The following is a 25,292-nucleotide window of genomic DNA, read 5'->3' on the forward strand; positions in this document are numbered from 1 at the left end:
TCCTTCATCCACTCAACTGTCTATGCCTGAAAGAACCTTGTCTAGGTCAAAAGTGGAAGTGACCCACATACAGTAGACCGTTAGGGTGAATTAATATAAAACAGATGATGGCAAAAAAAGGCCACCGAATATTGTAACTCCGATTCCACAGGCAAAAGAGAGACATGGACAGAGAAACAAAGGTAGAACAGTGATGTATTTTCTTTGCTTTTCTTGGTTGCTTTTTTCTTTATTAAAATCTGAAAATCTGGCCTTATATGCTTGGAACATGTCATAAATCTCGATTCCCTCTTTGAAATCAGCCCCTTCAGTTGCACAGATGCACAGTATACCTCGGGTGTGGGCTTGAATAAGCTTGTTAATAACACAGGTTTTTTATGAAGCCCGTGTGTCAATGGGAAAATTTACAATATGTGGCAAAATCTCAACCGTCTGGATACCTGGCAACAGAAGCGAGCACTTCCTATCCAGGTGGGATCTAATCTTGTTAGGGGACTTCTTCTGCTTTATAAATACAGGACGCCAGCTCCGACAAACAATACCCAATAAACCACAAAGGAAGAGCTACGTGTTTATACAGCTTTGTTTAATGACTGTCTTATTGCTGCCAGCTTGACTTTCATCATCACACACTGTACCTAAAACGGGATTAGAAGTCCCGCTGTTAACGTGACCACAGATTTGTGAATTATAGTTTTTATTGTCTTTCTGTATTCAGAGAGAAAAATGCTGCTCTCACAAACTGAGTGAATTCATGACATTCCAGCAGGCTTATCTGATTGCTCTGCATGGAGTGGACCAGACAGCATGCTGCCTCTGGACTAGTGTGTCGCCACTCTGCATTCTCCTCTTTAAATAAGGGTTTGTGTGTGGTTGTGTACAGGTGTCCACAGAGAGTGCACATTTATTGTACCTTTACTTTCAAGCTGTATTGGCAAATATATACCTTTTAGTCTTTTGTGTATATGCTGATGTGCGTCTGTTCTCACCTTTCCCATCCCTGGGTTCTCTTTCACTTTGGACACAGCACGGAGTAGGCATGGTGGGGCAGGAGGCGGTGAGACCTGCAGGATGCCACTGAAGTTGGTGGGGTAGATGGAGGGCTCCTGTGGGTGGAGCAGTGAGGGCTGGTGCTTCTTCCGCTTGGAGGACAAGTTCAGCTTCTGTGCTGCCCTAGAAGAAGAAAACAAAAATGTCCCCAAGTTGAAATTAAACTTAGAAAGGCATGATGCCAGAATGCTGCCAGAAATCACACAATGAAGCTGTAACACAAAGGTCAACAAGCTCCTTTTAGTTCCTCAAAGTAAACAAAGTCAGCAGGAGAGGTACTCTATGACAACACATCTGAAACATTCACCACTCTAGAACGGCTTCTCTCCCAACCCCCAGCTCATACTACCCTTCTAAAAAAGATATCACCTCCCACTTGATCTAAAGCTGGTAGAGTTCTCTTATGTCCTTTCTTTTCACAGAAAATACAAATCCAGGGTGTCCAGATGTCAGGGACCATATGGGTTGGCAATACAGTAGACAATAGTTTACCAGTAAATACATGTATTTACCTTGATCAAACACAAACCAACTGGACATGACAAGGATGTTTGGAATATTGCCCTCTGGGATCAAATCATGTCCATTTTACTAAGACTAAGCAATTATGACAGATTATATGCAATGTGATTTCAGTCAAAGCTGGAGCATGCTCTGTTTGTTAGCAGCCTGGCTCATTTACGATGAGTAAGCAGGTCAGCACCAGTAGATGAAAGGCAGTAATTAAACATTATCTGTCTCCTCTACTTTAGTCATATCTAGATAGACAAATGGCTATCTGAACAGTTCTGCTGTGTTGGTACCTAAGAGTACTCTCTGCTATAACAGAAGCCAGGTTTTTGACAGCCCTATGATTAAAATCCACTGTCATCCTGCCCTCTTGTCTGCCAGAGTCAGTGCTGGGGAGACATAGATTCACAAAGACAACTCAGTCAGGTCCATGTGCTTTATTCTGTTTAAACTCAAAGGGCAGCACCAATATCTCTGCTTGGCCTGCAGGGAATCTAGCCAGACTTTTAGAGTGGTTCCAGGTATGGCATCGCCCTGGATCAGCTAACACCGCACCTCAGCTGGAAATTCAAGGTCAGGAAGAAAAGTAATACCCCAAGGAAATTCGAATGCACTCAAATGGTTTTCACTCAAGCAGTCAGATTTCAGAGAAATGCAGGGAAGACAAAGAGACGCTTGTCAACATGGATGGGAAGAGTGACACAGAGAATGAAAGAAAACTGGAGTTAGAGATTAAAAGATGAAAAATCTGCCGAGCAAGAGATTTTAGGAGAAGTAGAAGAAGTAGAGCATATGAAAAAAGGGGAAAAGAGAGAGAGAGAGAGAGAGAGAGAGAGAGAGAGAGAGCGTAAAGAGCAGATCCATGTGTGTCTTGGTGGGCAGCAGTTTCCTAGGAGGCCAGCCTGAGCTCATTAGTCCTGCTTTGGGCTCCTCCGGACAGGACTGGGTGGGCTGCTGCCAGCAACACAACCCCCTCCCATCTCCTTTACCCTGCATCCTGGAGTGACAACTGGCCCCCCTCCTCTCCCCAACACCCCCCTCTCCACTGTGCGCCCCCTGCAGCGACAGCCCAAGAGCACAATCAGAGAACACACTGCCGACTGATGGAATAATTATTGCATTCAAGAAGGCTACAGGAGATGGTTTTCCCCAGGGAGCTGCCTATGTGTGATAGCATGTGAGCCGGATCGTGTGACTTTAAAAAAAAAAAGAGATGGAACTGATGAATGTGAGACGGAGTAAAAGAAAGGGGAAACTATACTAGAGTGCACGTGGCTGAACACGACTGCATGTGTGTGTGTATGTGGGCTTGTGAGTATGTATGCGCATTTATGAGAGGTATCCGCAGAATATTCATTCAAGATAAATGTACCATGTCTCCATGTCTGTCTCTCACCTCATTCTGTCTCTTTCCTCTTTCAGCAAAGAGATAAATCAGGCATCAGGGTGTCACCATAAGACCCCAGGAAGGGAAAAAAGGCTGGTAAGAGCACGATAGTGATTTATAATTGTCTTGACCAATGAGGAGTGTACCGAACCCAAAGCTGGGATTGTAACCTTGAGGTTTAATTCATGCTGCACAATGACAATTGATGTACATGTTCTTGGATGAAAAGTGAAAAAAGGGACGATACTGCTATTTTTTCACCATAACCACAAATACAAAGGGAAATTAATTGCTTGTCATTTTCTCTCTCCACCTCTCCCTCCCTCCTTCTCTTTTCCTCTCTCTGTCTCTCTCAACTATATGATCAGTCAATGTAAAATAGGCAGTGAGGAGAGGCTCAGATTTCTTTGCCCATAACAGCTTGTCCACCTGTTCATTCCCAACCCCTATGCTAATGAAGCTGTTTTCCTACACAACTTTGTCTAGAGGAAAAAAAGCATCTAGTATAGCAGAGGCTCTGAAATCAGTCAGTTTCAGTTTTAAGTTTGTAAGAAATATTCACATAGTCACACTCTGTTGAATGCCAAAAACATGCACCATAAGAAAATGCTGCAATGGTATACTTACAGCTCTTTCCAATCCATCATCTAGTTTATGCTCATAGTAAAAAAAACAACTGATAGAGTTCAACTTTGCAATCCATGTCTGTGTTGTCAGTGTTCTCCATTACTTGCACATTTGATATGCCGGGAACAGAGCGAGGCGGGGCTGCTCACTAGTTGGGGCACGGGGGTCCTCTTTGCTCTGATCACAATCATCGAGGTTCCACTTGATTTCACAGAGGTTTGTAAGGAGCTGGAGGGGTGAAGGGAGGATGAGGATGAGGAGGAGGGGGAGGAGGAGGAGGCGTAGGCGTCATAGTAACTAAATGGAACAAGTGCCAGGTGGGGCAGGTTGGAGGTGGGCAGACAGGATGAGTACCCTGCAGGAGAAGCAGTAAGTTCACAGTGAGAAGGTGCAGGCAGTCCTCAAAGCTTCTTGGGAAGAGGAAAAAATGATGTCAGGACGAGAAGGAGCACGTTGTCTGTTCATACGCTTCTGAAACCCTTCTAACTCTTTCCTTCCTCTTCACCGGCAAAAGTTCAACTTCAGTTCAAGGATACAAAAACGCAACAACACCTTGCACTCCAGTTTGTTTTTGCTGTTCTTCACTACTTTCCCATCCAATTCTGCATTCATCCCACAGGCTGCATGGTTTTCTCTCATTCAGTAAATCCACCGTGGTGAGGCTGCTGCAAGTGGCTGCAGGTCCTGACGCCCAGGTCCTTCCCAGAGTCTCTGCAGCTCAAAGGCAGGAGGAGGGGGAGAGAACCAGCACGCCAAACTGGGCTGGGAGATTTCCTTGGGTGGCTGAGAATGAGGAGAATTCCTACTCCTGTTCCGCTTCTCTGTCCTTCTCCTGCTATCGGAGAAATGCTGGCAGCTGTCCTGCGTCTCTCTCTCCCTCTCTCTCTCTCGCTCTCTCTCCCTGCCTCTCTCCACACACACACACTCCCTCCTCTATCCCTGCCTCCCTCCCTCCCTCTCTCTTTCTTTTCTCAGCCCAGCCCATTTTCCCTCTGACTGCCAGACAAGGTGTCAGCGCTCGATTGCTGGCTGCTCGCGGCGCAATTTGCGAGTACTCTCCACACACACACATACACACACACATGCACACACACACACACACACACACACACACACACACACACACACACACACACACACCCACACACACACACACACATACATGTGAGCGCGCGTTTGCACCCCACCGCACGTCAGATGAATACTTAATGTGTACAGGAGCCCTCTCTTCTTTTAGGGTCCCACACTTCAAACAGATTTGGTTAGTATGCCTACAGTGCATGCATGCATGAGTGTGAGTGTGTATGTGTGCTTCTGTGTTTATGTGGGTAGTGAGAGTACACTTGTGCACATTTGTAATTTTTTGCCTTTGTTGAAGGATGTAATTAACCAGATGAATGAGACTGTTATTAATCATAAGGCGTGACACCCAGATAAGGAAGGATATACAGTACTTAAGAGCACAAAGATGGATTGCCTGAATGAGCGATGCTCTGACTCAATAGGAAAGCTGACAGAGATTAAAAAAGAGTGAGAGGAAAGGAGAGAGAGGGAGAGGGCAGACAATGAACAGATGACATCTTAGAAAGGCAGATTTATGCTGGCCAGTGAGAGAGAGTGCAGTCAGTCAATGGTCAAGGGTAAAAAGGGGAATGAAAGCATCTGAGTGGGCGAGCGCTGGGGTGAGAGTGCCCTGTATTCCCTGGGCTGCCAATTTACCAGTAAACTCTCTCAGCCCCCGACCAGCCAGTCCCGTTTGAAAGGCTGCTGCTTTGGCTGTAGAGTGCGTACTACAACATATCGGCAGACAGAGTGGGTGTGAGGCTTGCCAGATGAAAGTACATTCAGCACAAACACACACCAAGCCCTCTCTGCCTCTCTCATTCTGACACAGTGCCCCTTGTATGAACTCTGCTGGATTAAATTTGAGGCAAAAGAGAAAAATAAAATCCTGCGCTGCCTACCTATTTGGAGAGCGCAGTATAGTAATGAAGCAGTTTGATATATCACATAACCTTTACAAGGAGGAAGTTCGGCTTTTCTGCCATGTGTCAAATTAATTTGCCTGAGGTTAGCTTATTTCAAAGTGCAAGAACTGTCTTCTGAAGCTTTGCTTTCATAACACTGAATCCATTTGAATCAGGATTACTGAACAGTCAATGAGTAGAAGACAATACTAATGTGGACCTTGGTCACCTTGACAGTGCAACCAGTCATTAGTCTCATTCCCAATGCTGCCTTGTGTGTGGTTTCAAGTGTTATATATCAAGATAATGTAATAAGTGGGAACAGTCACAGTTGGAAGTGTCCTGATAGCCTTTCAGCTCCATCACTGTCTCCTTCTGAACAGACCTTTGGGACAGATAATGATTTTAATATATATAAATGAGCCAAAGGAAGACAGATGTAAAATCAAGGACCATTTGAAATAAAAGGTCTCCTGGTGCCTTTGTTCAAGAAAGGATATCTAGATTCCGTCCTCGCCTATGGAGGGAGTGACAGTGAGGAACGAGGAGAGGAGGTCAATGACTGTAAAACAGAGAGAGTGGAGAAGCTGTGTTTGTCTGATACTTTCAAAGCCACACTCTTGTCTGTGGTCAGTTATCACTCAAGCCCTCTTTTTAAGCTTTGTCAAATTAACAAGAGAAATTCCTCAGCCCCAGAGAATCATTAGCTGGCACACCCATTAGCTTGTTTGTGCAAATTTGTCTCTGTTCTACAATGCAGCTATACAGATCTTGAGGTAACCCCTTTCTGTAGCTAATTACCATGTTGGCCACATTTACTATCCTTGACATTTCCTTTCTTTGATTCTCCTTTTTCTTCTCTGCAGACAAGATAAGACTGCTCTGGCCATTCATGCAGGAATCAGATCACTTGGTCTGATATCAGACTGCTGTACTGCTCCCACAGTGAGTCTGGCTCACACTGCTGCTGATTAGCTGGCCAGAATAGCTCTTCATGAATGGTGATGGGAATACTGGGTTCCAGCCAGCCTCAAAACTATGCAATAATAATGACTACAGCACAATGATTTAGGCTAACTTGCTGTATGAGACTTTCAGAATTTGTCCTGCACTCAATAAATGAGTAAAGGCATGTATTAAATGTTTTAAAGTGGATATGGATGCATGATGCCATATTGTGTGCTAGACAGACTGTCAAGCCCAAAATGCCAGATCAGCAGATGGTCATGATTGATTGGGGTGGATGTGTGTTGGTCTATCAGGTGAGGTGCTATGTTTTTGACTCAAAAGATAATCAATAGGAAACCTCCCCTGAGCTAAAATCAGTACACACTGTCTTATTGATGGGCTGCCCTTGACATGATCAAACAGCCCTTCGCCCCAAAGGTGTGGGGGAATAACATAAATCTACCATCTGAGCTCAACTACAGGAGAAAAACAGACTTAGTTTAGTTAAGGCAAGAGCAGAGCAGACCAGACCAGACTGATGTTCGGACTCAACAGTGCAAACAGTCATTGCTGCACGGTTTGCTCTTTGCCAAATTGGGATTGGATTAAAGCAAATCTGCATATCTGTGCTGGCCTAAATGGCCATGTTCCCAGGTCACTCGCAGCCTGACCCAGCCTCTGTTAAGCTTCAGTGGTGATTAAGAGTCCATGACATCAACCCGTGAGTGCACACACATACATATGGTGCACAGACAAGAGTAGATGATGTCATACTCTGCCAACCAGCCCTGGCAGCAAGGAGGCCCACCCAGACAAGATTTACTAGCGAGGTCAGGATGCTGATCATTAAGTACGAGGCAAACGTTTCCTCACCATAAAAAGCTTTTTCTCAGAGTCACTCAATAGTGGCTGAATCGCAGTGGATAAGAGACGACTTTGCTTTGAGTGTCATATCTGTATAAATATATGCATTACCCCTAAACTCTGAGGGAGCTCTTAAAATAACAAAGGAAATATGTCGCTTTGAGACAATAACAGATGAACAGACTGTTGGAAGTACTTAACAAACCTTGGAGAGAAAAAATATGACTAAGCATCCAAACCTTCTGTGTGGCACTGAGGTTTAGTCTGGTAATGAGCCTGTCTCCTTGCTAAGGTCCCCCTGCAATTAAGAGACCACTGGTATAAACATTAATTTTGTTTTTCTCACTTCCTCTCCCTTACTCTAAATCACTCAAAACAACTAAGGCCTGAGACTGCAACATCCTGAATACAACGATTAATCTTGGAATGTGGTTCAACAATGTTAATTGTGACAAAAATGTGCAAGTTTCACAGAAGCTGCTAAAAAAAGCTCCCACCTGGAGATACAGAAGCAGGCAATCCCCTCCATGCAGTGAGGCTATCTTATTCAGATTAGCATCAACTAAAACCCAGATCTTTGCAGTCATTTTGAAAAATGTGTTTCCTCTCTCCTTAGGCAGTCCAAGATACATTAAAATGGAAGAGAGAACTAACAGCCTTATCTGGCTGTCAGTTGAATCTTATCAATCCGAAGCTCTGAAGCTTTCAACTGACTGCTTCCTCCTGCTTGGCTGTTTTAATAGTAGTCTGAAGGAAGAGCTCCTCTCTCCTGTGGTAGTTTACACAGCAGCAGTTTGCAGGAAGTGGCCAAACACCTCCAGGCTAGGATTTATAGACTTTCTATAAATCCTCAGAAATAGATAAACGGATCTCAGCTTAACCAGACAGCAATGAATGTGATGTCCAGTTAGCTGAGCAATATCCTGCCCGGCACATTCCAAACACATTGGGCCAAGGCCTTTTAGAAAAGCTCTTTGTTCCAACAAGGTGTTCAACAAGCCTTTTGTTCCTGGACAGTGTCTGGCCTTGGACACAGAATACCAAATGGGGCATCATTTGTGTGCTGACTGCTGACAGCCCAAGGCTGCACACACATCTTCACTGTACCAATCCCTGGCCAATTAGGTAAGGCCAAATGCATTCATGTAACATCTGTGAATACAATGTGTTGTCATATAAAAGAAAATGTTCTCCAAAAAACTAATAGTGCCTTTCACAACTGACTTTTCATATTCATGTCATAATGCAGATTCAAAAGAGCTCTCCTATGAGTGCAAGAGAGAAACATGCGTAAATAAATCCCAAATTCTACGGGTTTGTAAACCCGTTCTGCCACGGCCTCCTCAGAACCCTTTTGAAACAGTCTGTGGACTGAGGTGGAAAACGAGGGATTAGGGCATCCTCTGGAGAATAGCTTGAATAACGGGGGATCATTTGAAACATCTGAAAAAAAGAAAAAGAAAGGGAGTGCAAGTGGGAACCGGGAGGAAAGCAGTGCAGGGGTAAGGATGGTGATGAAAAAATAATAAATTAGGGCTCACTGGTATGGACTAGGAGAAAGAATCTCCAAATACAGTAAGAGGAAAAAGCAACAGACACAGACAGAACGAGAGAGTGAGCATAAGGGTGTACAGCCAAGACCTCTCTTCGATCACTGGGTCTGGCTCTGTGCCAGTGAGGCTCTGTTTATGAGGAGGTAAATCATTTTCTGCCTGAGAAAGAAACAGGGGAAAATGATCGTTGGGTCTATGCCACAGCCAGCTTGGAATTGCTTTATTCCCAAAGATGGGATTCCCCAGTCGGCCAAGAATAAATGGAACAGTTGGTGCCAAAAAGTAAAAAAAACTCATCAATATTCAAGAAAGCCTGGTTTGGTGCTACAGGAGATCAGGGAAAGCAACTGGCTTATATCAACACAGGGACATGTCCCTCCATCTTACTTTGATTTTTTCGTTAACTTTCAAGGGAAAAATCTTAAGCAGATTCATCTTGTGTGGCTTTAAACATCAGATCAAGAGAAAAACACTCTTGCCAACATACCCTCACTTCCCAAAGGACTGTGTAAAGAAGGTGCTCTGTGTCTATGCCAAGGTTAGCCCCTTAAAGATGGAGGAGGGAATATTTTTAGCACATAAACACACCACGGGCATTTGTGACAAACCCTTATTCATTCCTGTAACACCAACCTTTTGCTTTTGTATTTCCTGCTCTGCCCATTAAGCATTACGTCTCCACAAACCCCACAGCTTGTCACACCCCAACCTATTCCCCCATTCCCCACACTGAGAGGCCACAAAGCTCCCTTGCCAAACTAGGGGCTTAAGGAGAGCTTAAGACAAGCAAAGGAAGGAAATTTGGGGGTAAAAGTCAGGGGCTATAAATCTATTTACTGTTCATTTTATTGTTCTTCTTGGCATTCAGGCTCACATCTTGCTAATATGTCCTTAACTAGCTTGAACACTAGGCCATGGAGAGGTGAACAAAGCACAGGGTTTTAGCTCTGCAGGACACATTTGTCAGTCAATGAGATAACGGGGCCAATTTAAGGCCCCCAGAGGAAAGAATTGGAAATACCTGCAATGGGAGTCAAAAGGTCCTCAAAAGAAAATCTCTAGCAATTGACCCTAACTTGTTTACCAGAGGCTTCCAGAAACTGCACCTTTGGATGTGAAATTGCACAGCTATCACGTCAAAATTGGTTAAGCCAGCAAAAATAAAAAGTCTTGGAAGAAAATTCACCTTTTCAGCTGATGGGTGACACATGATAATGAAGACATGTTCCTCTTTGCTCTGCAGACTGCAGCCTACCCACCCCTGGCACTGCTGACAAAGATTAACAGCTGCTTTCATCTTTTGCACTGCATTTTCACTCTGCTCCTCAGACACTGCTCTAGGTATTCTGCTACGCTCTTCTCCAAGGCTGCAGAGTATCTGGAATAACTTCACACTCTCAATACACACGTTGAACTCCGATTCACCCACCATCCCACCCACGTCTTCCCTTGAAAACCTCAGGAAAGCTGCTACAGGGCATGCAGACAAAAACTCTTGGCATGTCATTGCTGACTGAATGACATTTCCTATCTTGGAAATCAGTGCAGCACTTAGTGGAGGCCAAATCTGGACTATTAATAACATGAGATGCCTCACCAATCAAAAATAATGTCCTGTTAGATCAATACATTACACCATGTCAGAACTAAAGAGCATGTTGAGTGTGGGAGAGACAGACAGAGAGGAAAGAAAGCAAGCATACTTCTGTTCCACTTCCCTGCTTTATTAATCACTTGCTGCCAGGGCAAGACACCTAGTGATTATTTATTTGCTCTTCACCACACAGAAGCTATCACAACAAACAGGCCCGCAGGCTGCTTAGGACATTTGGGAGTGATTAATCAGAGGGCCGTCCAAGGAGACATAACGCGGGGGGAGAGGAGTTCAAACATGTGTTTTTTAATCTTTCATCTATATTCAAGTTAATAGGCAACCTAACAAAAACTGAAGGGGGTCCAAGTCAGCTGAAATGAGCTGTGCTATCAGCAAGATGACCATGATAGCAGATCTGGGAGCAGAGGATGGAGTGAAATGTCTTTTAATAGAAAAGAGTCAAATAGAATTTCAACGAGATTTAAGGTGCAATTTCCTTAAAGAACAGGATATAAATAGAACTACAATAATAAATAAGTACAAAAATCTCCTTGGATGAAAGAGAGAATTAATTATTTAGATCATGCAGATCAATAAACACACTACAGTCAACACTGAAGGAGAAATACTGGTCTAACGGCATGAAGAAATGTAGCTCTGGAAAAAAAAAGACTTAGTGACTTCAACCGCATTACTCAAGTTAAGCAGTTTATCCTGTATCACAAACTCATAAAGTCAACCACAGAAACACACACAGCAACGCTCACCCGGCCACATAGAGCGTATGGGGATAATGGGATTTTTAGCACACTACAGTTGGCTCTCACGTGTTGGGTCATGAACCGATTACAGGCTATAATCCTCTCCATTCAAGACAACGCACATGCAGAAAGCAGCGACAGAAACAAAGAGGAGATAAACCCTTGTCGCTACTTTTAGTTTGATACAGCAGTTTTGCACGTGTCCGAGGAGTTTACTTATTTAATACATAATCCTAAAAAAGTGTACTGGGGCACAATATCCTGCATGATACTGACTAATACTCTGCTATGAAGCACACAAATGTGATGTGGAAAAATGCACTAGGGGCTCCACTATTGTATGTTCCCCTTGTGTCGTAATGTGCCTGATTACTCTGTTTATTGTGCCTGTCTAGTGTAGCCAAAGGTTAATTCTGCACATAATAAATTTTGTCGCCAGTACACAGTATGTTTCATCAGTCTCATCAATCCCATTATTCCTCGTTTCTAACTCCCCACAGTTGCCATTTTGGCTGACTGAACAATTTTAAACTCCCGGCAGCCAAGTTACCACTCGATGGAGATTTTTTAAAAAGACACTGTGACCTGATGAAGGTGAAATGGTCCAGCTATTATGCGACTGTGGGTGATGAGGTAAAAGCTAAATCACCTGTCCTGACAATGGTCTTATCCTCAATGGTAATCTGATCTCCATCTGTAAAAAAAAAAAGCTAGGCCCTTCCCGTTGACAAAAAGGATGGGGGTGCTATGTGTGTGTGTGTTTCTGAAAAAATAAAGCACTAGTGTTTGGGGAAATCAATCTACTACCACTGATTAGGTAGCTATTAGTTATTCATGTGGAATAGAAGGCCTTGGTGAGCCTAAGCGCCGAGGAGCAGCGATGCCTTAGAGGCCGACCACGAGCCGTCTTTGTTTGTCTGGATTGTAAGACATAAAGACAGGGTGCGCTCGTGGTAGCAGAAGCTCTATTCTGCGTCTGCACATAATAGGTCATAAATTTCCTCAACGTATATTCCCTGCCACCAGCTACTGCAATTCACCCTTTCTTATTCCACCACACTCTCACATTGCCACAATGCAGAAGTGACTGTGGCTGTAATGACAATCATAATAGACTCCATTTGCATGACACCTTTCAACAAGGGACACTAAAGAGGTTTAGATGGCATCCCTCAGCCCCCACAGGCATGAAGCATAATATCCATTCAACAGGCTAAGGGGTAAAGAATTTGCACACGATAACTAAACACTAATGCACAGATCATGGAGCCCTGTGGGCAACTATCAGAGTCATTATCCAACTGAATGGGGAATTCTTAATGTGGGCAGGCAAACAGAGCTGGAAATGGATTAATGCTGAGGGCTTGACCTCTCCTGCCCACACACAACTGGACACACAACCTTGCCTTTTTGATCACCACTACCAACATACTAAGACAAAGGCAGCCTTGTGTTAAGTGACAGGCCCATAGGACAGAAGTCTACATATGCTCCACATCCTCTCATTTCTCTACGTGTGAAAGGAATCTGTCAGGAAAGGATGGTAGCACTTTCCCCTCTCCCCACAGGGCTTAGTACACGTGGACCCAGGGTGAGTGCACAGACTTGAGTCAGCGTTTCGGTCCTTTGTTTGTCAGCTCCCCTCCTATGCGTCCCCCTCGAGGCTGTGTGAGTGGGCCAGACAGACTTCCTGACTCAGGGGTTTATTTGGGGGAACAGGGAAGAGGGCACAGGGTTATCCCTCATGCAGGCTGCAACAAACCCTCTGCTTTTCTTTTACCCAATCACTGGAGCTGTTGGCCATTCATGATGACAGGCACAAGTGTTTCCACGCTGCCCATCACAACAGTGGACATCACCCTGGTGCTGCGGGGGGGGGGGGGGCACCACTATCAAACCATGTTATCGTATAGCTCAGGGATGAGACCCGGAAATAGATATGGGAATCCAATACTTCAAGATCTGTCCTTCAACTGTGTAGTAAATTCTTCTCAACACAAATTATAAGAGTGACATGCAGAATCCAAATTAAAATTTCTCAGGCAATATTCAGTGTATACTCCTACAGTAAGCAATATATAAGAGTCGCTGTCTGAACATGGTCTTTTCTATGGCAATGTTTGATATGACAAAGATTGAATCTGTATCTTTATGTCAGAAAACAATTATGTCTGGGATTATGAATCAGAAGGAGTCAACCCATCACTGTTTAAGGATGGTTAAGAAGGTACATGATGGTAGTAGGATGTATGTACCTGCTGTAGATCCCTGAGGCTGGATATCCATCAACACCTCAGCCTTGACGGCGCCTAGCAGGCCATGGATGGAATCACACCTGGGCTTATCTACAGGCAGCAGCCCCTTCATGGCCTCAGCTGGTGCTGCCACTATGTCTGCCGCTGCACAGAGGCAGCCATTAGTCCCATCAGCCTGATTATGGCAGGAAAATAACAGCTGGTGTTTTATCCCACAGTAAACAAAGACAAATACCACAGAGCAGCTCAACCATCCCAGCTACCACCCACTCAATACTTCTGATGAGCCATTCGGTGCCCCGGGCATGTGTTGCTCAGATTCAACAGATTAATATGAATCAATTCTCATTTGTCAGGCTGTGGAGGTAGAGCTAGTATTAACAATTCAGCACCACTGTGGTAGTTTTCTCAAAATGGAGCCAGTGTTTCAGCGATGTGTTTTCTGCCATGCTATACATTCTGCTCACACTCTCGCTCCGGTAGAGGAATCCATCTCGCTGTGGCTTGACAACAAAACCATTACCCTCTCACCTCCAGGGAACAGACAGTCCAACTCCAACTGCACAAAACTGCACATTCCACAGAGCGGAAAAGAGCGAGAGCAACACAGAAAGAGAGGAAGGTAAAGAGAAAGAGGAAAGAGAAAGATGGGGAGAAAAGAAAAACCATTGACGCTGCAGCTCAGCGAGCAAAAGCAGAAAAAACACACATAAACACACATTTGTCTGCACATACAACACAAACACACACCATTGGGGTATCACACACCCAAGTGAGCTCACTGTTGTCTGTGTACAACACAACTTACTTGACTCCCATGGTAGTGAATCCAATATTCTTCTCCACATGAACAGACCTCTTGCTCCTGATGCTGTCAGAATGGAGCATCAGCCTGAGCACGCATTCTGAATGACAACATTTACAAGCACATTCGTCCCAGGCAGCTACTGCACTCTTCTGTATCTTTATCTCCCTGTCATGTGGGCCAGATTCTCTGTGCTCAGTAGACCCCACTGCTCCACATAATCTGCCGAGCCTCTCACTGACAGAGATCCCTGCTGTCAATCACCAGCAAAACCAACCAAACACAGCACTGTCCTGCTTTGTCTGCTTCTAGCATCTCTTTGTGGATCACCCCTACCATGAAAGAACTAGCATGAATGCAGGCTGGCTCTTCCTCACTGAACTATCTCCTCCAGCAACGCATGGCGACATCACTGCCTTCCTTACAAATAAACAGGAAGCACTCAGTGGCCAAACTCCTCATAAAAACTTTATAAACAATCACACTATACACTGATTGAACAATGGACTTTAGTAAGTCACCCAACATATGTTGCTTAGAACAAGCACTTGTGATCCCGCAGTGTTTCCACTTCCACACGCAGGACTCATTATTGAAGAGATGCTTGTCCCTCCCTCTGACTAAATTATAGTACAGTGGAGTAGAGAGGCCTATTTCAACTTCCTGATTTCCACTCTCCACTTGTGAAAGAAAAATCAGTCACATTTTATTCCCACAAGCTAATGACTTGTTTCTATGGTTACTCAGAGGAGCCTGGGGGATGAAGGGCAGAGTGAGTGATGTGGACACAAAAGCAGGGTCTTGTGTGTGCAGGAGGAACACAGGCTAAATGGCCCTGCTGCCACAATTACAGGAGGATTCCTTCTGCACAATCACAGTCATTACTGCGCAAACACTCACCTGGGCAGCAGCTGCAGGGCGGCGATGGACGACCATAAAACCACTTCCTCCTGACACTCCTCCAGGGCCACATTCCAGCAAACAGCTGTCCCAGCTCTGAAATAGCCCGTCCACCAGCCTATGTGCCACCTTTGTAGTCTAAGGTGCCCCTGACTCTTCACCTGACGTCATGTGCCCTCAAGGTCTTTCCTATGCCTTCTATTCATTATCTCCTTGAACCTTCAAAGTGAATATGATTAGTGTGAGGAAAGTGACAGAGGGACTAACCCCCAGCAAACAAACATAAACAAGGGACCAATAATAGACCACAGAAACTATCTCATGCTGCTATGTAGAAATTAGCACACTGAGAAAAATAGACTGCAAACTGAGCAGTCTACTCCTCGCAGTAGGGTGCAATGACAAATCCCACAGGCCCTGTGGGTAATAAACACACCGTCACAATCAGTAGGTGTTAATGGAACAGAAAGATGAGTTGAAGAATCTGTGAGGCAGCAGTTAGTCACACAGTCTAGCCCCTGCTGCGAGGTCTGCCTGGTTTCATTACACAACGCTGTGTCAATACACTAATCATATGCTCTGTCACAAGGCAATCAGTGCTTAACGTGCAAGTCAGCTGAACACATGGCTCTAAATTCATTATCCCCACCCCCCAAGTAATACACATACACACATAATGATATGCACACATGCACACGCACACACCATTCGGTCAGAGTTTGACCCTTGACTCTTTCTGTCTCCCTGCAACTGTATAGTCAGTCTAATTGGCAATTGGTCATTATTGACCCTGGGGTCGTCTCTGTTTCCTCAATAATCAGAGACAGGAAGCAGGATGAAAGAAAAATTTTATAACTGGAATTTCCACACAAAAAAAAGCTCTAAAAGATACATTCACTGTGTGATCAAAGGCGTTTTGTATTCTCTGAAAATAGAGTCATCACCAGATAATTCACAGCTGTTGGTCTTCGATGGGAAAATCCCCCCACAGGCATCAACACAGACACTAAAAGCACTTTAAGTTTCTCTTCTATCAACACAGTCTGGTGGGTATCATGTGCTCAAATAGCCAGTTCCTTGTAATAATGTATCTATACTAACTAACACAAACAGTCTGTTGTTGTCCAAAAAAAAATGCTTAAGGAATGTCAGAATAAAAAGATGTTGCTTTAAATAGACAATCCTCAAAGTTCATTTACTGTAATAAATGCATTAATTTAGAGTCAAAATCTAAGAGAAAGAATTCATTAATTTGCTAACTTGTAACTATAGTAACCAAAACATCCTGTAAGTTCAGTTTTTATCATTTAACACTATTATCAGATTTTGAAGGTATTTAAAGAGTTTTTCCATTAGCTTGGGTTCGTCCGCTTTAGCCGTGGTCTGCCAACCCAAAATGAAATGCGTTGCCACTACAGCCTCGCAGCAGACGACAACAAGATGTGGAGATATTTGTAGCTACTTGTGCAATGGCTCAGTTATGCTCAATTTTCAGCAAACAGCACACCTCCAACAGGTGAATAACTGATTTTACCTTGCTGTGCTGTGGAAAAAAACATTCTGGATGCTCCCCCAATGGCTCAGCATGACTACCCTAAACACAAAAGGCACAATTAAGTAATTTGGGGGCACAAATTATTTATCTGTGGGGACACATTACTAGCCTAATTCATGAGGTAGATTTATCAAAAATGTGACTCTGACCTGCGGGGCTCTGTAGTTATCACATCAACATTTATATTAAAATGATTTTTCAATTCAGTAAACATCATAAATGAAACAAATTAAAGGTTTTTTTATCCAGTTGAACGGTTGGCTTATTTTCCAATGAAAAATTAAACAGTGGATTCCTATTGTTCATTGCTCTCATCTTTTCTCTCAGCACCACACTGGCTAGACCAGCTAGACTCTGGTTAATTGCATTCTAATTAAAATTTCATCTCTGAGTGGAACAGTGTTAGTGAATGTCAGACAAGTGTCTAAGGAGCCGTCTCCACTCCGTTGGGGTAGAAAGTGCTGTTTGGTTATTCAGCTCCTACATCCTGGGCTCTTTGGATTTAAACATGCATCCGACTAATTGTATCTTTCAAGTACAAAAAGGAATACTAATCAGATATGAGTTTTCAATCAAGTCTAAAACACTAATTTCATCACATTTTCTTGTTTAAATTCAAGCACTAGCAGAACAGCAAGAAAACAAGAAAATCTGTTGATTGATTCAATTAATTTTGACTTTTGGGATGTTACATTTCAATCTGCAGTGATGCAGATGAAACAGATGAAAAATGAAACAAAGATAACAACATGATGATGATGATGACCGTGATGATGATATTCCTGTTGCAGGCAACAGCTGCAGAGGATCAGGAAGTGGGTGTGCTTCAAATCAACCACAGTGCATCTCCACCACCCTTTCTATATCTGTGGAATGTGATGCTGTTTAAAGCTGGCCCATCCTCATTGTGTTTCTCCAGGCCAAGTAAAACACCACATTCTTGGCAGCAAATTATCTTTGGGATGAAATGAAAGGTGGAACTTTTCACTGTACTTCCATCTCCACCCCCTTCTGCCCCACCAGGACATGCTACAGGGGAAAAAACAAGTCCACCTCCCTCTTTTTTCCTGCGTTTAGCTCACACTGTCTGGCTAGACATGGCTCTGTATCCTACTCTTTTTGAGCTCAGGTCCAAAGAAAACATGAGAACTAATAAATCTGTGTCGGGAATTAACCCTGTCTAGCTGTGGGCCACGCCTCACTGTTGTTCAGGTCTACTACTCTTGTGACAGGAAGTGAGATGCATAGGAAGTTGCATATTTAGTGGAAGATCTGGAATGTCCCTATAGCCAAAGACGAGGCCTCATGGTCCCACTGATATGTATGTACTCTGACCCTGTTAAAGCTGGCAAGACAAACTCCATTTGGGGTGCTTGGAGAAATGCTAAGCCCCACAGTGATCCCCCATGGGCTTACTGTCACACTCCAAAAGTCCCTTCACCGGTTTCCTCTGCCTCCTGTGGTGCAGAGCTTCAATGGTCCTATGCATCATTCTTAGTGGCTTCTCTTTCGCCAACATTCATTATGGCATAGCACCCCTCAGAGAGTAGAGGCAGGGAATGTATGCACTGACCAGGCTGCCAGGGAATCTGTCAATGACAATATAGCACATTGCACCAGCCATCCACCCGCCTGGAGAGGGTGAAGTATTCTCCAGGGCAACAACAACACTGGAGCCAAACAGTACTGAAAAATCCTCTTTTAGCCTGAGATACACAGGGACCAAATGGTTTCACCAAAATACAGAATAGCACGCTCCCGCTCCAGCTGAGGCTGCAAAATCATTCAACACACAGCCAAAATATCTGAAGAGCTATTTGGAATGAAAGAAGCAAAACAAAGAAAATGAATAACTAAACATGAAATACCTCAGGACAATACTCAGCTTTAACCTAATTCCCTTCGTGAGACGCTCTCTCTTCATATTGAATTATGTAATTCTATTATCCATTCAGGGGCACTGGTGCCTGTAACTCAAGGTTCATTTAGTTCCATGATGGTGCATATCCCAAGGTACATTGTAATTCAACCATGGCAAGAACAACAACTCCATGGAATAGGTGTCCCACATCGAAGTTAACACCATGAACCATGAACTCGGCAGACATTTGAAGGCGAGTCTGTGCATATCTCCTAATGTACACCTACACACTCTAAAGCATGAACGCATGCAGGTGTGTATCACTCAATCTCACACCAAAACTAAATTATTCCTTAAACACCACAACAGCTAAATCTAATCTATCTACGTTTTGACAGACTCAGCCATGGTGTGAATTGATGTGATGGGGGGGAGGTGCTTACCTAATGAAGAAGGAAGCTGCTGCAGATGAGGAAGGAGAGGGGGAGGTGGATGTACTGGTGATGGGTGCTGGGAGTCCCGGTTGGCTGGAGCCCCTCAGTTGGTAGGGCGTCAAAATGCTGTTGCTGCTGCTTGTGGTGGTGGTGGTCATGGTGGTGACTGGGGCCTCCGAGGCTGTGACATCCCTGTCTGCTTCCCCCATCAAACCCTGGGCCTGTTGACACACAGATACATAGATAAGACCACAACTGCCACGTACAGGTTTTACCATTCCTGTCCACTTTCCTTCCACTCCATTTACTCCCCCTCTGCTCTCCTCTGCCACAGATGGATGGGCAGCTGCTGCAGCCAGCTACAGTTGTGGGAGTCAGCAGTATCCACAGCACAGGGCTCCCTACAGAGCAGCAAGAAGAGCTGCACCATTCATTGATTCTGGCAAAGATCTTAAGGTTGCTCTGGCTGAAGCTTACTGTAATTAAGTGATAACCTACATTTAATTAGTAATTAAATCACTAGCAATTTACTTCACTCTGCTCCTGATCATATCTATACCTCCATGGCTAATTTGGCCATTTACTCATCAGGAGTGAGGAACATGTCATCCTGCAGGTTTAGTCATATTTTGGCTAATCGCTAAGTTTAAAGGGGAGTAAACAAATCAACAATCATGTGAGAGGTGAGATCTGTTTCATAGCTTAAATGTTTATAAGGTAGCTAAACTGTGCTTGCATAGGCACACTCTACTCTGGAAGCTTTGCAGTTGAACAGCAGCAAACAAAGGTGAGATACCCTTATGTCAGCCCTGAGGCTCTGTGTGCCTTCATATTTGTTACATCTGTGCTGCAGCTGTAACAGTTTCATCAGCACAGTGGATTTAGAGCAGGATAATGAAAAGACAATAAACTACTATTATATCATTTTTTTAAAAGCTTTGTTTTTGTGGTTGTGGTTAAAGTTAAACACTGGAGAATATAGTTGGCTCTATATTTGTTCTTTGATAATGTCGTCTTGATAGAAGACAAATTTACAAAAGGTTTTATACAGATTACCATAATGCCTGTGATCATGATGCAGTTTTTGATGAAGCATGAAGTAGGTTTAAAGTATTAATATGGTTCAAAAGGTTTTAACACAGAGCTACATAGTAAAAATAGAGGCCACTACTATATTAAGCCCTCCGTTTATCTTTAGGGTTGAAGCAAATGCTGCAGCTTGGTGAAGATGAAGCATTTAAGTTCAGTTGGAGCTTTGGGTCCTGCATTTTTCACTGATTACTCATACTCCAACACAAGGAGTATAGAGAGCTAATTATACAAACAAAGAACCAACTCAGGGACTGCACTTAAGCTGAAGTCACCATACTGACAAAAGGTTAAACCTCACCGGAGCCGCTAGTTTATCCTGCAGGACAATGATCAATAGCAGCTACCAAGAACTGGTTCTTTGGGTTTTCAGCATTGGAAATTAAATAAATAAAGGCCAAAGTTTACCTAAAAACATTTATTACAGTGACACATGAACATTGTGTAATCAGCAACGACCTTGAATGGAGCACAACACAGCACTGCAGCCTCACTACCATTTGACAGGATATGTATTATAAACACAGTTCAGGCCCTCTGCATATTTACCACCTCAGTGTTTGCCCTACATTCATGTTTGGCAACTAAAATAACATCCTTTACAATCTTTTTTATAAAGTGTGTGGCCTTCGACTATCTGCCATTTGTCATCACAGGCCTGACAGCTGAACTATTTATATGCCAAGTCTGACATGTGAATGCTATACATCAGGATGTGGGGACATACTTACATTCTGACATTCACATGAGAGGCCTAACTATTGCTCTGCAGAGTGCCACCACTGTTAGCTTTACATGCAGTATGATATATTGCTATATTAAAGCCTGGTTGCATTATTTCTTACCAGAAACCTTTGCTGACCATTTGTCAAACAGTGGACCAGCAGTTCATGCTCTGCATGAATTCCGCGTTTCCCATTTCTTCCTTTTGTTATCAGAGCTTAGGATCAGCAGCCTTGTTTTGGAGGTCTGGTTTCGCTCTCTTGGGACTTCATCACGAAGGTTATGTCAGATATCAAGCTGCAGAGTGTGAAGTTATGACTTGAAAAGGACACGATGGAAAAGCTGGCTGCAAACTGAAATGAGCCAAATACAGATCCTCACGCTGCCTCCAGAGCGGAAAGCCTTGCACCATGCTGGTGTCGGTGACAGGTTGGGAACTCTGCGCATTCCAGAGAAGTAGACCCATTACACTTTGGCACGAAAGACCAGAGCACTTCACACGCAGCCGTACAGGAAGCTGATGTGTATAGCTCATCAAATCTGTAACTGATTGAGGAACTGCAGAGTCGGTTTTAAAATCAAATAGCTGCCAATTTCAGGATCATATAGGGACAGCTGGCCACAGGTGGGTTTTGGGAGTGAGCTCAAACTGGATAAAAAAATATGGATTCAAACACACATATGTGCACACACACATGCACACACTTTAGCACATCACAGCGTATATCAAAGAGTATTCCCCCTTGTATTAAGACTGGGGACTTAAGCTGTTCAGCCAAGCTTCTTTCCACAGCCTTGGACCTAGACTGGCCCTGATTCTAGCTGAAAAGTACAATCTATCCCCCGGTCAGGTAATTAGGCTGTGTCAGTGGAGCCATGTGTGCTCGGCCGTTTGCACCAAGCCAGTAATGAGCTGGCCTTCAACCCTTTAACCCCCAGCCCTCCATGATCCATTTACCTTGGTTTGCCACTGGAAAGGAAAGACAAAAAGGAAGAGGAGGAAAGAGACAAACCCAGAGAGATTTGATCATAAAGGAAAAGAGAAGGTGTGTGAAAGACTGAACATGAGGATCTGAAGAGAGAAAGAGTTCTCCCTATGAAGTCTCAAGTAAGCAGTGCAGGCCACCAGCATCCAATCAGCTGACCATCTTCCCCTCAGAAGCTGAGTGTACCAGGACTCTCCTGTGACCTTTGATCCCAGCGGTCAACAGACAATTACTGCTTAAGTGAAATAGGCTCTGTTAATCTGGGCTGTCGCGTTTAACTGGCCTCTGTTACCAATAGTAACTGACTGAAAATTGACTACTAACGATGGTGGAGTCCCATTATGTGGGAAAAGGACTGAAACAGCTAATTTAACAGAAAATGTGCAATGCTTTTATACTAAAACATAATTGCACATTTTTTAAAATTGTTTCCTAATTTGGCAAAAGTGGGAATTATCCTTCTCTTTCCTTCCTGAATTATTTTCTTCTTTTGTCATCGTCGCTATCTGTGGTGCACTGCCATGCAAGCCCAGCTGCACTAGAGCAGCAGCAGCCAACATCATCTGCTGGGCTTCAAATTGGTGACAGTGGAGCAGGCCATGGCACCAGGCAACCAGAGGGCCAATAACAGAAACCCTCATGGGTCAAGAGCACTTGGTCTTTGTAGATGGGTGCACTAGCGGTTGTGGATTTTAATGGAGAACAGGGTGACTCACAAATTTGGGTCAATTTGACGTTTTGAGTGCATATGATTTTTTGGATTACCTCAACTGTAAGATCTTAATTCAAAGTGAAAACATCTCGAAAAAATTACACAGTAATAGTGAAGTTGAAGGTTATCAGATTTCAAGCTTTGGATCAGGTTCTAGACATGCTGGAGACTAAATTTCTCCACAAACCTGCTATCTCAGAAAAGTGCATTTGTTTGCCATTTGCTCAATTCAAGACAGCTACACTCATATATCAGCCAAAACTAAAGAGGGAGCCAGATAGTTTCAATTCCAAAGCCCACAAACATCATTCCAGATGTTAACCAGAGCCTTTTCGCAAATGGGAGATTCAAGGTGCCCTATAATGGGCTGTGTGTGGGAGTGCCCCAGGCTCCCTGGTTGACACACTCTTTCTGTCTAACACACACAGTCTGTCTCTGCGTCTTTGTCTGAACAACATTGCATGTTCTCCCCACAAAGTAACCAAGTGGGAATCATCATAAAGCTCTTGCCTTTCGGCACGGCATAACTCCCAATCCACGAGAGCTGGTGTGGGTTTTTGTCATTCTGAGGGATCTGGTTTTAATGAAAGAAACAAGCTTGAGAAAATAACACCCATTTCTGTTGTGTTTGTAACTTCATGTCCTGAAGGGACATTTCTCTCTGTCCAAAGAGGCCCCAACCTCAGCTATGTGGCATTGAGCAACTCATCCCAGCTCCAAGGGCCACTAATTGCTTTTAGACACATAGATGGAGAACACAAGTCAGCCTCTCCCTTCTGCACCAGGCTGTTTGATTTGGCCTAGATTGCATACATGCAGTTAAAAGCTTTTGATGGCCGCCCATAAACCATCTCTAAAGGCATTGTTGACATTAAAGGAGTAAAAGGAGGAGTGAAGAATCTGTCTTCAATTTTCAAACAGGGAGGAGGGAATAACATTGCCATGGCCTGTAACAGACTGCAGTTTCCAACATGGTTGAACAGAAATGCCTAATTTTACATTGTATAAATCTGACAGGAAATATTAAAGACTAGATAACTAGTGTTTGTTCTGTACACTGAGTCTGTCTGGTGCAGAATGTCACAGAGGTTTGCCAATCAGGTCAGCGACCAGATGTCCCCATCAATGCAGGAAGAGACTAATCAGCATCCAGAAGTACACTCTAATATGCCAGAAGCCACTGTCAGCACTTTCAGTGTTTATTGTAAAGTTTACATTACAATGAAAACTGATAAAACGTTCAAATGTATTAGTTTAAGTCATAAAAGAGGTACAGCATGATTAGTCATTACCTCCCATGACACAAAGGGCAAAACGCAGGACCTTTCCAAGTCTCTCAGACTTCAAACAAAGCACTATCCAACATGAGAAAAGAGTTATGGTGACGCTATGGGGTGGTCATTTGAAATGCCCTTGAGGAGGAGGTCAGCAGATTAGTGTTGCGATGGCCTCTGACCTCAGATCACTGCTTGACTACTGAGGAATGAGAGGTCAGCACTCCCCTAGACTTCTGACTCACAGATTCTCTGCAAGGCTTCATTTCTTCAAAAGGTCTGACATGTGACATTTGTAGTGATGAGACTTGACCTGATGAGCACTACAACTCAGTTTGACGAAATTCAAGGAAAAAGCCTTTAAGCATTTCATTTTTTTAAAATTCAATTTGATTATTCGGGAATATTTCTCATCACTTCCTTCTTAAAAATGCTTTAAAATTCTCAGTTTTATTATATTCCCAACACATAATGGAGTTATGGCACATAACTTCAAAAGGGCACTTAACCAAATATCGTTAGCCATTTGTCCCCCTAGGAATTTAAGATAATTCTACTACTGCACTATTTAAAAGGTTGCTCTAAGTGGCCATGGCAGCTAAAAGAATGGAATGAAATATTAATGTGATAAAGGAGATATTAAAGACATACCGGTTTAGGCTGAGGGAGGAAGTTGTTGACCCTAGATATGCTCCACATGCCCTCAAGGTACTGCTGTGCCTGGATGGTGACAGAGCTCAGGTTTCCAGTGAGCTGCCCTCCTGCCACCGTCACCTGAACACTGGTCTTAGGACCTGAAGAGACTGAGGGTTTTTGCGACCATCCTGGCACAATGTGACGCTCCCCCAAGGGCAGGACAGAGTGGGCAATGGGTTGGCCTTTGGACAGTTTAGCATTGGTGCTGGAGGATGACATGGTGAATCTAGAGGGCTGTGGTAAACATGATGTGGCAGGCAGCGCAGGCATGTCTGAGCTGAGTGCCAGGATGGGAGCATGCAGCGTCTGTAGAGCCTCCTGCCTCAGTTGGCGGAGAGGCGTGAAGCACACCTGGCAACAGCTGACACCAGCTTCGTGTCTCCCAGGTATTTGGAGCTGGTCAAACAGAAAAGTTGCATATCCTGGGTCCTGCAGAGTAGACACACACAAGAAATATGTTTCAACACCATTCATAATAGTGACACACACAAACTATATGCATGCAACATGTAGCACTGAAGCATATCTCAAGATCTGCTCTTTAAAAAACAAATCCTGTACGTTGTTCACATTTTCCAGGCGTGCCAGTGGTCTGTGAACAGTGTGGTTCTTGCATGCCCTCTGGGACCCTCACTTCTTGCCTTAACCACTTCCTCTTTTCCAGGGTGGCTGTTTATTTAGACTGAGCTGTTTTCTCCTACATGCAACTTAAGACTGCTGATCAGATTCAACAAACATGCA

The 25,292-nt window shown here is 43.9% G+C and overlaps 1 protein-coding gene across 1 annotated transcript in view; it reads right to left on the reverse strand.

The window, feature by feature from the left end:
* The window catches only part of kif26ab (kinesin family member 26Ab), a 65,166-nt gene that overhangs the window by 14,952 nt on the left and 24,922 nt on the right, over positions 1 to 25,292 (reverse strand). Inside the window, exons 3-5 of the mRNA XM_053336294.1 lie at positions 24,507 to 24,980; positions 19,081 to 19,292; positions 990 to 1,173 (exon numbers count right to left, since the gene is read on the reverse strand). Coding sequence (XP_053192269.1) covers positions 990 to 1,173; positions 19,081 to 19,292; positions 24,507 to 24,980 — 870 coding nt within the window. The remainder of the gene's footprint in view (positions 1 to 989; positions 1,174 to 19,080; positions 19,293 to 24,506; positions 24,981 to 25,292) is intronic.

Source organism: Scomber japonicus, chromosome 16 (assembly GCF_027409825.1).
Source record: "Scomber japonicus isolate fScoJap1 chromosome 16, fScoJap1.pri, whole genome shotgun sequence".
NCBI classification, from domain to species: domain Eukaryota; kingdom Metazoa; phylum Chordata; class Actinopteri; order Scombriformes; family Scombridae; genus Scomber; species Scomber japonicus.